At 34.8% G+C, this 16,046-nt stretch overlaps 2 protein-coding genes across 6 annotated transcripts; both read right to left on the reverse strand.

The window, feature by feature from the left end:
• Positions 293 to 10,482, reverse strand: LOC109337953. Of its 5 annotated transcripts, none has more exons than XM_019575071.1 (16): positions 10,212 to 10,482; positions 9,961 to 10,062; positions 9,356 to 9,523; positions 8,941 to 9,222; positions 8,676 to 8,767; positions 8,146 to 8,230; positions 7,834 to 8,046; positions 7,057 to 7,116; positions 6,869 to 6,948; positions 4,450 to 4,757; positions 4,270 to 4,361; positions 4,049 to 4,178; positions 1,851 to 3,037; positions 1,490 to 1,785; positions 789 to 956; positions 293 to 714 (listed from the first exon to the last, which is right to left on the reverse strand). In XM_019575071.1, exons 1-16 carry the CDS (start codon positions 10,380 to 10,382, stop codon positions 594 to 596), a joined length of 3,555 nt encoding a protein of 1,184 aa, XP_019430616.1. In that variant the 5' UTR covers positions 10,383 to 10,482; the 3' UTR covers positions 293 to 593. The 5 variants fall into 5 exon arrangements, with proteins under 5 accessions (XP_019430616.1, XP_019430603.1, XP_019430624.1 ...); XM_019575058.1 differs by having other exon boundaries at positions 9,961 to 10,065; XM_019575079.1 differs by having other exon boundaries at positions 293 to 711; positions 10,212 to 10,481.
• Positions 11,492 to 15,206, reverse strand: LOC109337974. Its single transcript, XM_019575095.1, has 6 exons — positions 14,807 to 15,206; positions 13,961 to 14,075; positions 13,656 to 13,861; positions 13,548 to 13,575; positions 12,578 to 12,686; positions 11,492 to 11,836 (listed from the first exon to the last, which is right to left on the reverse strand). Exons 1-6 carry the CDS (start codon positions 15,062 to 15,064, stop codon positions 11,755 to 11,757), a joined length of 798 nt encoding a protein of 265 aa, XP_019430640.1. The 5' UTR covers positions 15,065 to 15,206; the 3' UTR covers positions 11,492 to 11,754.

Genomic DNA, 16,046 nt, shown 5'->3' on the forward strand with positions numbered 1-16,046 from the left:
TTAACACTTGGCCCATATGCTCCCTCACATTTTTAGAGCATTATTAAGTGTATCATATGTATGAGCTCAATGCTTCTCACATTTATTTCATATCTCTCACATTTGTTAAGGTGAGTGAATTATAACAAGAATATAATATTTATGCACTATCAAGCATAAAATATTATACATATTACACAATTTTATTTCGGGGAAGGAAGAAGTTATTTCCAGAATATAAATCATGTATAACCTCCAAATCATAATACAATCCTATCTTATAAGCAAAGATGTAAATGAAACATTATTGTTTCATAAGGGTGGTTAGCAAAAATTTAATTAAAAAAATAAGATTGTTTTAACAACAATAGCATGCAACATGCATACAATGAACTTTTTTGACAATTCTGCATCTTACCACTGGCATAGCTTAATTTACAATCTGAGCCCATGACCATAATCATTGGCAAACTAATAAACATATCAATCTTGTCCTATGCTAATCCTCTGCATTATTCTAGCTGCTAGAACCTAATCAATAAATCATACATAATAAATGGCTTTATTATTAATCCTACACTATAAAGCTTATTCATGTTCAGTTACTTTTCAAATTACTGTTTATGTTGTGAAGAAATCTTTCTGTACAGATCACCCTCACACACCAATGATATATCTTCAGGTGACAACATCATTTTACCTTTACTCAAATAGTGTTCAGAACCTCTTACCCTGCATTGAAAAAGATTGAGCAATTATTTTCCAAAAATCTAAAGGCCAAGACAAATGGATTTGCTTCACAAACATACCTTCTTCCTCTCTTCTTTTCAACATCTTGTGAAATGCGGATACCTTCTGAGACTGAAATTTGGCGCAATGAGGATATATATTCATTGAACACAGTGCCTTTTAATGCCAGTGATAATCTTGCAGGAACAATGGACTGGATCACATTGAAAAGAGATGTTTTGTTGTCTCTGTATTGCATGTTCCAAAAGTAATGTTGACATTAAGACATACCAAAAGAAGTATTAAATAACGAGAATGTTACTTAGTGCACTTAAGCTTAAGCAATTAAAAAAACACGAAAAAAAGTTCAGGTATCCCAGGAAGTGTAACTTATTCTTATTCCTCAAGAAAATATTATGTTATCTGATATTTATAAAAAAAAGGGTGACTCATTCTGCAAGTGGAGAGGTTGTTTCTAGGATTTGAACCTGTGATCTCATAGCCAATAAGCAGCGATATTACCATTGTGCTGAGGCCTGAGACTCACCCTTGTAAGCTATCTGATATTTAAATTAAGTAATTTTAAATTATATTTTCTTGACCAATCCAAATAAGTAAGTGACATTCTTCGTGAGATAGCAAATACAATACCACTTGTTTTTTCATTCCTTAACCATTGCCCTTGTTAGCAAGACTCCCAAATAAAAATCCCTATAAAGTGTATTGAAAAGGTAAGGAATTGTGTGTAATAACTATTAACATGGGAACCAGGGATAAATACCTCTTCGTATAATTTCTTGGGGTGTCCACCTCTAATTGCTTTCTAGATAACTTATTAATTCTTTTTGTGTGGTCCTGTCTAGATAACTTCCCCAGTGCCATAACATTAGTTGTGGAAGCCAATATCTCTGAAGGTAAATCTACACGATTCTCATAACCCAGCTTCTGTCCCATATCTGAGATAAGTTGAGCATAAAAACAAAACCCATGTACAGCAATAGTGGACATCATCATTTGCTCATCATACCAACCAATCGCGGCTTCATCAGAAAGGTCCATTGGAGGTTCCATAATACCCTGCACATACATTATTAATATAATTGAGGCGAGAAATTTGAATTCACTTATTCAAAGGCACTTACACATTGTTTTTGCTGGTGATTACGAAACAACAAATCAGATTCTGAAATTAGATTGCTCATCCCACTAGCAAGTTTAACAGCTTCAATAGCACCTAGCTGTTCTGAAGTGGCATGCTGTCTTAAATTTGTTTGACCATCGCGAAGTTTCCTCCATAAATTTTGTACCACATCTGTCTCCATAGATGGACTAGACTCAGCAAATGCTGAAGATTTAAATTTAAAATCAGCATGATTGCACTTATCCAGCACATTATCATCTTGAAAACCACGCACAACTGCTTTTGCAGAAGATTCTGGAATTTCAGTATTCACCGACAAATCTGATTTTTGTGACAATTTGGCTAAGCGCTCACACACACTGAAAGTGAATGGTGACAACTCATTATTTGGTGAAACTTCTACAGGACCAGCAAGATGGCCAGAAGACATTGCTCCAGACATTCTCTTAATCCCATTTTCAATTGCAGTCTCAGGAACAAATATCGGTTCTGGCACAGAGGATATATCAGCTGTGAAAATATCATTTAGGAAAGCATGCTTTAAGTTACATGTTTCATTTAAAAAAGTATCATCAGCTGTTTCTAAAAAATATTGACACTGTTCCTGCCTTGAATCCTCCAAACCAGAAAAAACTAGCTTGCGAAATGGCGTGTTGTTGTAGCTTTGATTTAACTGAACATTAAAGGGATATTCACCATTGCCTTCAAAGGATTGTCTCTTGTAAGCTTCATCATGAATATTAAGAAAATGTTCATTCTTTGGATCCTCATCCCTGGAATTAGAGGACATCAATACTAAATTACTTTGTCCCATTTGCCAAGAGGATGCTACTGGTAATCCAGAACAATTAGAAAGTTGAGAAATAGCATCATTTTGACTTTCAAATTCACTGCAATCTGTAATAGATCTATTCATATCAATCATTTCTACCTTCTCGGCATTGACAAAATCAGGCACCATACATAGCACATCTAAATCATTTTGCTTTCCATTTATGTACAACTCTTTCTCAACCAACCCTTGCAAGAAAGATTTTTCTTCCATTATGGTTATTGACTTGGCAACTTCCTTCTCAATTAGTTTGGATAACTCTGAGGGAAAACTCCAGGGTATTATCTCTGGTAGAATCTGATGACCAGCCTCAAGATCAAATGGGAGTGAGCCATACACTGTCTGCACCATCTTGTCTGGACAGTAACGAAATAAATCATAAGTTTCTGCAAAGTGCAAACTATTCCAACCAATGGCAATAAATGGGATTTGTAAATAATATTATTATTTGAATATTAATTGCCTAAGCAGGTATATCAACATTAAAAAATACTTTTAGTTTCTGGAAATACCTTAAAAAATTCCACCAGATAAAGTCATAAATTTGTTAAGAAAATAAGGAGTAAAAGGGAAAAGAGGAAGTAAAAGGAGAAAAAAATATTCACAGGAAGATTTATGAATGGTATCAGAAATACTGACAAATAATACTGTATTATGAGAAAACTACTCTCTGATTACTTATTACTTACCTGAATATTTTGTGATCCTTACAACTATTTCGACCAGAAACCATCACTCCAAGTATACAACAAAGATAAAAACAGAAAAACGATAGAAAAGAAGGGGAGGGTATATATTGATGCTGATCCCAAAATAAAAGAAATAATAAATAACAGTTCAGCTAATATTGGTCCCCCCCTGTCCTAATACTCACAGTAATACAATTGCAAAGCAGCCTCTCTCTCTTTGATATATGAAGAAACTTATTAAGATGATCTACTCCTAATAGTTGTTTTTTGTTGCAAAAAAGCTCATGGTACCTCAAATCTGACTGCTTGTAGCTTTTAATTTTCCATAATCAACTACATGTGTGTAATAAGATGTTGTTTTCTTTTCTGCATACTTGCTACAAGCTATAGTGAACATGAATTGAGAAAACCAGATCCTAATAGTAAGAAAACACTTAAACTACACAGTATATCTTTACTGGCCAAGTGCACAAGGCTCCCACCTAGTAGGGTTTGGGGAAAGTAGATGTATGCAGGCTTACCCTCGCAAGCGAAGAGGTTGTTTCCAGGATCTGAACTCATGACCTCTAAGTCACAAGGCAAGAAACCTTACCATTCCAGGATTATGGTTTTCTTATAACAAAAATAGACAGTCATGAAACATGCATATGTGCAATAAAGATATGCTGTGTGATGCACCTTTACTATATTTTTTACTCTGGAACCAGAACTGAAGATGCATAATGGTTTTACGGATATCTCGATTGCAAGATTGTATAAACTTCCGCAAAAAAAGAGGACTGATAGCGACTTCTTCTTTAACACAAACCTGCAGGTAATACACAGAATACATAAGCTTCAATTTCAAATCTTTTCTTCCTTCTTTTGGGAGGTAGGGGAAGATATCTCAAAGCACATACCGTGTACAATTGGCAAAGCAACTCACCCAGCGATGGCAATGAGAAGGAAACAGATAGTCTATCAAGATTATATGGCAAGCCAGGATTATTACCTAATTTACAACAATACTTTCATAAATATGAATAATTGATAAAAGTTATATGTTTGAGAGAACAAACTGTTGTAACAGATCAACTCACTATTGCTGGTCAATATAATTGGCCCTTTTGCTGTTTCAGCAATGCGTTGTATGGCAGCAATACATCCACGATCTTCAGGGAAAAGGATGTCCACATCCTCAACTAGAATTAAAGTTTGGGCATTATAACATGTAAATACATTATTTTTGCCATGTGATCTCCGAGGACTATGAACCTCATCATCGGATATGGTTATCATTTCAATCATCCCATCACCCATCTCCTCGGTTGCTTTACAATTTGGCAAAGCTGGACCTGGGGGAAATTCCAAAGTTTTCTGCTGTGAACTCACCTGGTGTTTCAATGATCTGAAAGAGATGTACTATATAAGATATACTATAACAGAACAGCAAAATAAGATGCACTATATAAGATACACTATATAAGATGCACTATATGAGGCTTCTTACAGTGAGTAACTTCAAAATAAGATTGAATCAAGGCAAGCAATGTAATAAACCAGTTTAATCATAAGTTCCATACTTATCCCTTGACCCACATGCTTGCAATTCTATTTCTCAGTGAAGAATGAATTCAAGAACCAACCCAGTAACACATAGGGACTCCAGAAACACATTAATGCTTGACCCACATGCTTGCTAAAATTTGTTTCTCTCTCTTCAATTGTCATAAACCAACTAATCTCAAAGCTTAAGCTGTTAGGTGAAGGTACATGGATGGTTTTATATTTCTACCATACCCCCTCACATGCAGGAGCCCTTTTGGCATGAAACATGGACAATGCAGAGAGGCCCACCATACCTTGGCTTGGGGTTTGGGCTAAAATTCAACTTCTTAATCTAAGAATAGGGGCGGCTAGGATAAAGCTTTAGATCACTTGGTCATAAAGGCTCCAAAACAACGTCATGAATCAACTAGCATAAAAGCTTAAATTGTCAAGTGAAGAGACATAATAACTAAATATATTTCTAACAAATTGGATAATCCATCTACGTACTGACCTAGAGCAACATGTAGGAATACTTGTTGGATTTTGCAACAACTACTAACACAACATATTTTGGTATCTAGCATACAGTATTGTTTAGCCTGTAACATTTCTACAATGAAAAGTGGAAAAGTGGAAAACAACAATCAAAGCCTTTCCCCACTAGGAAGGGTCAACTACATGAATTAAACAATGTCACCTTCTATCAAAAACCAAATCTTCAGAGAGAACATTTGGACATGAATCCTTTCCAATGGTTTCACTCAATTTTCTTAGACTTCCTTAAGGCTGGTTTTGTTAGATCCTTTCCAAATCTCATGGTTTTGTTGGTACTTTACAGCCCAACACTCAGTACGAAAACATGGCTCGCCTTAAGGCTGTGCAGCAAAACAATTATTTTATCTTGATGGGCACCTTTCGAACACAGATAACCCAAGCACTCCTTCATTTCACCCCTAGCTTGAATCCAATGAATTAAATCTCCATATATTTTTCCATCACTTCCTGTGCTAGATCCAAGATATACCTAAACTGTGTTTCTTGTGTTTTGGTGTGATCTGTAGTTTTCACCAAGAAAGTGCTATGTGTGTCTCATAGAACTTTCATTCAATATACTATTTTAATTTTGCTAAAATGAAAGTCACATGTTTCCAAAGTTCCCCTATATTACTCTAGTATGCTATTTATTCCCTCGCGAGACTCTCGCGCTAGGATTTATATGCTATGCAAAATGCATGTATTGAGAGACTGGTTCTTGGATATGTTGAGCAAGAATATCCAAAACCAGTAAAAAAATGACTCAAGGTTGAGCTTTGGTGTGAACTTGAAATCCTCCCGTAGCCCCACCATGTGTTTGCAAACTGATTTTAAACTTATCATACTTTCCTTCATGGCATGAATATAACCAAGTCGAACCCCTTTCTTTTTCAATGCATTTCACAAGACTTCTCTTGGTACTCTATCATTGACCTTTTCTAGGTCAATGAAAACCATGTGTAGATCACTTTGTCTCTTCCGGTGCCTTTCCATCAAGCCCCACAAAAGGTGTATTGCTTTCATCATTGACCTCTGAGGCACAAAAAATCCACTTCATTTTCTGAAATGTGAGTCTCTTATCATAATCACCATAAAATTAATGACTAATGAGATTAACCCCTCTATAATTAGCACAATTCTATACCCACATGCGCGCACACACACACATATGCATGTATCAGGTAAAGAGTACAGTTAGATAAAGTTAATAGGCTATAGATTATCACAGTCATGGTAGTAATTAATAATTATTAAAAAGGATAATACAATGCATGAGGCTCCCACATGGTGGGGTTTGGTGAGGGTATATGTATGGAACCTTAGCCCCTAGAAAGAGGAGAGGATAGTTCCAGGATTTGAAAGGCAAAAACCTTAAAGTTGAGCCTAGGCTCATCCTCTAGTAATAGCAATTATCGACAAGACTAATTAATAAACCTTTTGAACCCACGTGATCCTAGAGTATCTCCAAAATACTGCTTGACAGCAACTCCATTCCGACAATCTGAAGCATTGAGCTGTTGAAACAACACAAGTAATGAGCATCTATTCATATGCTTGATCTTCAGCAATGCTTCGCAAAAATAATGTGACCAAAATAAACTAATAAATATAAATGGTGATACCTCTAAAACCTCAAAGCCTTGTTCTTGGGCACAAGCATAGACAGCTGCAGATTTGCCACTCTGCAATATGACAGACTCATGCTTTAGCCACCAATATGAAAAAAAGTGTTTACATTGAAAATACTGAATCTGGCAACACATAAATAATGATGATTCTCTACAAGACTACAACAATGTTAGTTATCCATGCCAAGAAACTTGTCAAATGAATAAGTGAGGAATTTAAGATTTGACGCATACCTTTAATCAAAATACCAGGAAATAAAAAGGACCAACATTCCTTACAACAATCATCAAAAACCAGAGTAAAGAGTACTTTTCTTAATGTTTTATGGTGATGCATAGTTAAACAAAGGTAACCAATTACCTACAAAACTACAATAAAACTTGGGTTCTACACATATCTTTTATTTAAGGACAAATAAATAAATTGAAACTGAGGTTACCATCAAACCAACTACTAGTAGTACCAGATTAAATGTAGATTTTTACCTGGCTTCAATATGCCAGAGAAACTCATGAGCATGGGTACAATGTAAATATTGGAATTCAATTCTGTCAAGGTTTTACAATTGGGTCATTAATAACCCAAACACTAGTAGTGAACAAAGTGCAATGTTAGCCAGTCTCTAATTTGTCAAAAATCATTTATTTTAGAGTTTTGACACTATGTTATTGAACTACGGTAATCTTCAAAGAATGGATACATGATGAAAAGGAACCAAATCATATAAAGTTGTGAATAACAGAGTTTTGAGAAAATGGATTTCGACATACTCCAATTGGGCCTGTAATTAAAAGAACATTCTGCAAGGAGTCCTTCTCATTGCAATCTTCTAAATCATAGTCACTATCAGAACAGTTAAAATCATCGTTTTGTGTGCCACATTGATCCTTGATAGAGGAATCCTTTCTGCTTTGATAACGTCTTTCGTGCCAAAGATGTAACCAGTCACGCAAGAAATTCACAGATTCATCATTTCCACACACCTACAATAATAAAACAAGAAATGCATGATTTAGGAACAACAAACACTAAATAACAACACTAATTTCTAAATATAAACAAAGCAACCAAATATGTCTAACCTCGGAAGCCTTTGTTGGCTTGTATTTGTGAGTCCATAAGCTGCATTCAATCCTATCTTCACAGCTATGGTAGTAAAACCTCATTCTGCAATGCAGGATACAAGGGAAAACCTCTCAATTGGAAAATAAATTTGCGCCAGGCCTAAATCATACGCAACTGAAAAGTGAAGTTACAACTATCCCAGATGACACGAATCTCATGATAAAAACAAGCAACAGAAATACAAACATTTTCTTTTGTATAAACAATTAATTTCATTGCTAACTAGTAGGGGAACTGAATTCGTGAGGCCATAGTTAAGTATGCAAAGAGAGAGAGAACGCGGAAAAAAGGTAGCAGAAATAAATTGCTCAAATTAGTAAACCATGTCTACCAATATATTCTGCAATAGATGGTTAACAGCATAAAAAATTGAATGTGCATAACAAAAATATAGTATCACAATAAAACGACATAATTGGCTATGGCAGTAAAATATACATATATTATAGCCATGAAGATATTGGGTGTTGGTCATGTTTGTGCCAACCTTTCTTGAAATCTACTCAGTGGCTCAGCATCTGACCTTCTGAAAATGCTAGCTTGCCCTGAAGAGGTACCAATTTCATCCACGTCCAAGTCCTGACAATAACTTTTTGTAACAGTTATAATTTATAAATCATTGAGACCAAATTGAGAGTATATCCCCCCCCCCCCCTCTAAACTAGCTTCCGCTGATTACTTACAGCTGTGCAAAGGGGGGCAGGTTATTAAGGACAGAAGGGATTAATTGAATTATACAATTAATAATATACCAATTTGGAATCTTCTGGCATCTGAGGGCATATTGTTTGCTCATTAGCTAGCATAGTTGCATTTTCTGGTAATATTTCTTCCAGGTATTCTGGCATCATGGACAGTTGGTCTGAACAAGGCAAGGAGTTCTCAGAAATTAAAGCACCACGAAGGTTATCAAAATTTAAGGATTCACTAGAATCCACCAAAATAGATGAATTTGAACTTTCTGGACCACAATTCGTAATAGTGGTCTCCCCCAGAAATGTCCAGTCTCTCCAGTCAAGGGATAAGTTATCATCCTGCAATCACAAATTTTACACCTAACTCAACAATAAGGAATTAAAGAATTTAAAACCCAGAGATCAAGGAAATATACTTACCTACCTTTAATAATTATAGCACGATATAAAATCATAGACACCACTAACATACCTTAAAACTTTCAAATACATGAATAGGACCACTGGTGGTCCTTTTATCCTCCCTTTTCACTGTGCATAAACTGCGCTCTGATTCAGATAGCTTCTGAGATTTCTTCCCTGACTTCAATGGCGAAAAAAATGGATGTATTTGCCGTCCTGCATACATCCTTGAATTTTCCTGGCACAAAAAAAAGGTTATAGAAAGCACATTAAAGAATGTCAGGTCAAAATGAAACTGCAGTCATAAACTCAAAACTCATAATAAAAATCCCATTTCATAGTCTTCACCTATGTAACACATTCATAGCATGACAGAAACTAGCATACCTTGCAATTTCATGACAAACTCAAAACATAAATAAATTCTGTCAAAATGCCAGTCATAAAGATAGATATTGGGGGAAGTGACACTTACCTCCCCTGAGGCTTAGCTTAATTACACATAGTACCTCTCTTCTTTCGAAAGCAACATTCCCTTGATTGTAATTACACTGACCTCGGAGGTGAGTGTAGCTTTCGAAATTACAGGAGTGTTGAGTGTAATTAAGCTAAATATTGAGGAGATCAATGTAATTCCCCTAATGTACTAACAAAACCAATCATTGGCCCACTAACCTCAGCTGATAGTTTCGCCTCCAACCGCAAATCAATCTTCTGAGCTGAACCAGGCGAAGCCATCCCATTCGTCGATGATACATTTTTCTTCGGGGTGCTATTCTGCTAAAACCAACAAATATTACAAAATTCAAAACCCTCAACTCCCACATTCTCTTTTAACTCTAAATTTCAATGCAATAAATATAATCCAAAGTTGTACTACAATGCTTGCATGGTGCAATAACAGCATTATTAATAAATAATTTTACCTTGGAACCTTTTCTCCGTGGAGTGGCTTTTCCATTGGGCTTTCTCCTCTTGTTGTTCTCGCCCGCACATGAATTTTCCTCTTCATTCCCTCCCTTTTGGCGCTTTGGTGTGCCAAGGGGAGAGGGACTGAGCTTCGTTACGGCGTCGTTTATCTGAGGAGAATTGTTCATAGGAATTGGACTGAATTTTTGGGCCAATGATGAATTAGGGTTTTTGAATTTGGGGTGATTGAGGGAAGAGAGAGAATAGAGTGGTGAGAGAAGAATATATACGTTATTCGTTAGAAGAGCTTTTTTTTAATAATTTTAATATCAGTTAAGTTAAGAGTAGGGTAAGACTCCATTATTCACTGTACCACATAAATATTAATTGGATTAAATTTTATTTTATACTCATTTATCAAGGTGTTGGTCTAGTGGTCAAGGCTCACTAGATTACCGGATGAACAAAAGATCAAATATTTGATTCTTGATAGCAATATTTGTTGAAGGGGCAGCTACGCAGCCCAAAATTAATTAGTTCTTTAACCAAAAAAGTGAAAGAATATCTTTGCTAATATTTGAAAAAACTTGATGTATGAGTCTAATTGTGTGAAAGTGTTAGATATCAACTTAATATGTCGTTTTCAAATTAATAAATAAAAGAAACAATGGTGATATCGCATATTACCATTTCTACATAATAATAATAAATGCTGAAAAGTGCTAATGGAATTTGACAAGATAATAACAGACTCAACTTTTTAGAGTTGTAGGGAGTAAGGGATAAAAGCTACAACAATTATGTATATTGTATAACAATTAAGTACCAAAGCCACGAGATATTATTTATAGGTGATCAGCACAAGACGGTTTAATGAGTATTATTTTCTTATAAAACATAATGACCATACTTAGTGCCATAATGTTATTTCTTTCGTTTTATCATGATCGGTATTAATTATGAACCAGCAATCATAGAAGAAAAGATATTATCAGATGTTAGCTGCATTGGACATTATAATACTTTATGAAGATGAGTGTTGTGAAGCATCCCTCAAACACAACTAAATCTAAAAAGTTTATAGTCAGAGTGAGCATGAGTCACGTTAGATTGAATAAAACCTATCTCTAATTAAGACCAGATTAAACCAGGTGAGTAAATAAGGTAACCCCATGTTCACCACCGGATATGAGAATCTTTAGCATACAAATAAATGGATTCAGTTATTATACTCCCGTGTTCCACAAGAAAGAATTGTGGGAATAAATCTAGGTGATAACAGTCTTCAAGATAAGTACATGAAAACAACAGTCTTAAATCATTCAACCAACAATAGAACATAAAACATTCAATCCAGTTCACAAATCAAAGTGGAAACAATTTTAGAATACAATTTAAATTCGTAGGCAATAATATAAAAAAATGACTTCATTTACAATAATTTACATTAGCTTGATCTTGCAGGAAGTAATTAACAATTTGGTTGATGCTTGGACAAGGCACTATAAGCTCCATGCACGATCATTCACTTTACATTTGCCAGTCATGGAACATCCATCTTTAGAGAGCCTTGAGAACGAGTTTACTTCCCGAGTGAATACCCTTTGCAGCAATTCTTAACGCAGCACGGCTTTGGTAAAGCCTGTTATCAAAATTACATAAAATTAAAAAAAAAGTAAGGGAAAACTTCGCCCATTGACATCGACACTGCTGTGATGGAAGTGAATTAAGATTAAAAATCATTGACCAATAAACAGTTGAGGTTTAGCATGAGTAAAACCAGGGTAACCCTTGTGCCAAACGAGTTTCTAGACATGCTGAATTTCTCTTCAATTCAACATTATTTGCTAGAGTTTAAGTAGGAGAATTCCTTCCTCACCCTAACCGCAAAATAAAAGACCTTGGACTTACATATTTAAGTTGCAGACATGAACATGAGTGTATCAAAGACACTCACAAACATCATTAAATTTAACCAACAAATTTGAATTATCCAACAAGTTCCAAATCATTTATTAGATAGTTCCCCTCCTTACTGTACTCAACAAGGATCTGGTTGTAGAAACTTTAATAATTTCTCTCTATAATGAACAATTGCATACATAGAATGCTAACACAGGCACACACATATGCATGCAAGTTCAAGTAAAGGTCCTGCAGAAATTTTATATGTCCATCATATAACAGTTAACAAGCCTGTCTTTGTTTATCTCTACATTTTCAACATCACAATAAAAAGGAAGCATGTAAATTATTTTAGAACCTCAAAACAATTTCTATCATGCCATGTAGCTGTCTTTTGTCATGGCCAGCAAAAAACTGGACACTGAAGTATGTTCTTAAACGCATGATAGTACTTTTAGAGAGAGAGAGAGAGACTTACCCTGCCAAAGCAAGTCCCCAGGTGGACAAAGCATAAAACAACTTCCCAGCTTGCCAAATATCTAAAACTTTTTCCAGTTTGCTTGTACCAGCTAATGCTTTAGATAGTGCTGTCATCAGACAAGTTTTTTGAGAAGTTATAATCAGATCAGTTAACTTATGAGAGATGTGAACATTTTGTTACTTAATCGAAGTGGCAGCAATAGTTAACTTGGGTACTTTGATGAGTTGATTCAAAATCATATCAACGCAAACATTGTCAAATGTTAAAAGGACAGGTGAATAAAATAATTAGCAAGACAATTGAGAACGCATCAGACTTAGAAAGCAAAACAGTGGTTGACAGATCCAAGGAATAAGAAATTCATCTAAAAGACATTAAACCTAAAACAGGAAATTGAACAAATCATTAAATGGAAGATTAGCCGATGCTCCCTCTGTTCCATTTTATTTGATGATAAATGTAATGCAGACAGATTAAGGCAATCACCAGATTAGCAATATAATATGGTATATTTTGACCAAAGTGTTCCTTACAAGTTACTACTCATATTTACTATAATGGCAAATGGAGGAAAAAGAAGTGAGTGCTTCTTGATTTCCTAAAATGATAGATAATAAAAAGTGTCAATGCGACAATTAAATGGGAACTGAGGGAGTAAAATAATATTTGCTTCATCCAGCATGTTTAAAAGGGACATTCACTTGTGTACTTGAACCATTCACATCACAACTCTGAATAACTGAAAAGTTAAATTCAAATGACAAAACGAGTTTATGGTTGCTACAAACAACAGTTTCCCCATCCAGCATAAGCAAATAAATGGGTTTGGTACCTTCACCCAATTCATTTGAGTGAAGTAGGCTATGTAAGTTACAAACTTACAATTCTAGATCGTTCCTTAAAATTTGAGCTAAGAAAATGTAAAGGGAAAACCGTCCAAGATATAAAGATTTGCCCATAAACTTACTTTTTTGCAGTTCCTCTGGTGACAATTTCTGCAATTATGAAGAGGCAAATAAAATTAGATACAACAAAATAAATAAATACCGATGTGTAAAAGTAGGCAAATATATACCAGAGCTTTCGGGTTTGACAGAACGCATCTTGCCATAAAGTTGGCAACTCCATCTACCACATGTTCCTCACTGATGACCAAGTAACTCTCATCATCAATTCCACTCCGTTCCTCAACATTACATGGCTCACCTGTAACCCACACCCACCAACTGGGTTCTTGTGAGTCAACATTGATCAAAATGTCAGCAGAGTGATAATCAACCTCTGTCAATGTCAACAAAAACACCAGAAAATTTGTCAAAACCCAAGTAGTTCAATGCACACAAGACATACATTTATAAGCAAAGAAGTTTAACTAAATACCAGTGGCCTCCTTAAAAGGAAATTGATTTCCTCCGCTGGCACTTTCCTGTTGTAAGAACTTAAGCCGTGTCAGGTACTCATCAGACTTTACGGTATCAACTAATCGATCATGCAACTGCAACCAAATACAAACGTCCACAAATGGTTGGAAGGGTAAACATAATACTTAATAATACCCAAAAAGAAGGGTGGTAAAATAATAATCATAAACATTGGAATGAAATTATGGAAATGCTTACTATATTGCAATTACAGATCAAATAATATTGCACAACATGATTGTAGGATGCCCACTATGATTTATTTTTTATCCAATTATAGTAAAGAACTATTAGCTACCCAAATCCTAAAACAACTTTCCCCCCTAAGAAATTAGTTTATTGATGAAATTTAGCGAATTCCAGAATTCTCACTTGAAATTTAGCGAATAATTAAGGGGATACTAGTGCTCTATTCAATAAACAAATTTTCCACCAGAAAATTGTTTCTTTCATGAAATTAATGATCCTTTGTGTAAACTTCCGAAAACAAAGTAATTTATACGAGCTTCTTCTAAAAGCTGGATTTGATAAACTTTTTTATTTAAATTCAATCAAAACAGCATATGAATGCAGAAATCTTAAGAGACAAAAAAATATACAGCGTATGAATGCTTTGCATCCAATTACTGAGGAAAGGGAAATATCCACTTTCCCCCTCAAACCCTTCTTAACTTAAGAAACTATCAATTCAACCAAGAAAAAAAACCATTTTTTAAATAGCTTTATTAATGAAATCAAAGTATTCAAATTTCAAAGGCACATAATTAGAGAAAGAAATTAAATAAATAAGGTGTATATTATATACATCGGGAGGGCAATTATTGAGGAAGGAAGATGATTCAGATAAATTCTGAAGAAGCCCCAAATTCTGTTCAAGCAATTCCCTAAGACGCCGATTCTCAGATCTTAGTGACTCAAAATCGTCGTTATCGGAGCAGTGATGGTCGGCGGTGGCGGGTGGATTGTGGGGGTGGAGATGGTGGTTGAATTCCACGGCGGTCCAAGCAACGTCGGCGACTTCAAGCACCGTCTTGGCAACCTCCACGGCGTCACGGGTTCGCATGATTTGATATTTGACACAGAGTTTGGATTTGGGGGAATATTTTCTTCCCAAATCCCTGATTTGTGAGCGTTTTCTTTTTCTTTTGGAAGTTTTCACAAGAAACGGGTTGTCGTTTCCTTGTGTTGTGTGCAAAATTTCATGGGAACCGGTTTTGTCGTTTTTCAAACCGCTAGGTCAAACACTATTAATTATGAGTAGTACCCGCTTTCCTATTGTTTGTAATGTGTATTCTATATATTAAGTTGTATCGTTTGAGTTAATTGTTCAATCTTAAAGAAATGATGCATATACAATTGTGTTCATCAAGAATATAGTCTTGATATATTCACTTAATTTTATTTTCTAGCATGTTGATAGGTATTATTGTGTTTGTCAACCCGCTTTCATATTGTTTGTAACGTGTAGTCTGAATGTTTTAAATGTCAAATATTCACATACTCTTTACTCAATGGCATACATTGTGACCAATGCAATATATTTCATGCATTCCTATTTTTTAATTTAATGGATATATATTATGACCAATGCAATAGATTTACTCAATAGATTTTAATTAATTAGATAAAAAATCACTTTTGCATGTAGAATACACATTACAAACGATAGGAAATTGGGTTGACAGACCCAGTACTGCCTGTTAACACACTAGAAAATAAAATTAAGTGAAGATATCAAAACTCTATTCTTGATGAACACAATTGTATATGTATCCTTTCTTTAATTACCTCAAACGAATATATATTCAACTGCAAATTACAATATATAATACAACTTAATATGTAGAATACACATTACAAACAATAGGAAAGCGGGTTGACAGCCACAGTAGTGCCTGTTAACACGCTAGTAAAGATAAAATTAGAATTTATAAAATGAAATTAGAAGTTATAAAATAAAAATAGAAGTTATAAAATATGAAATAAATTTTTATTGGTATAAGTATATATAAAGATGAAATTAGAAGTTATAAAATAAAATTAGA

This window comes from Lupinus angustifolius, chromosome LG02, assembly GCF_001865875.1.
Source record: "Lupinus angustifolius cultivar Tanjil chromosome LG02, LupAngTanjil_v1.0, whole genome shotgun sequence".
Classification (NCBI taxonomy): domain Eukaryota; kingdom Viridiplantae; phylum Streptophyta; class Magnoliopsida; order Fabales; family Fabaceae; genus Lupinus; species Lupinus angustifolius.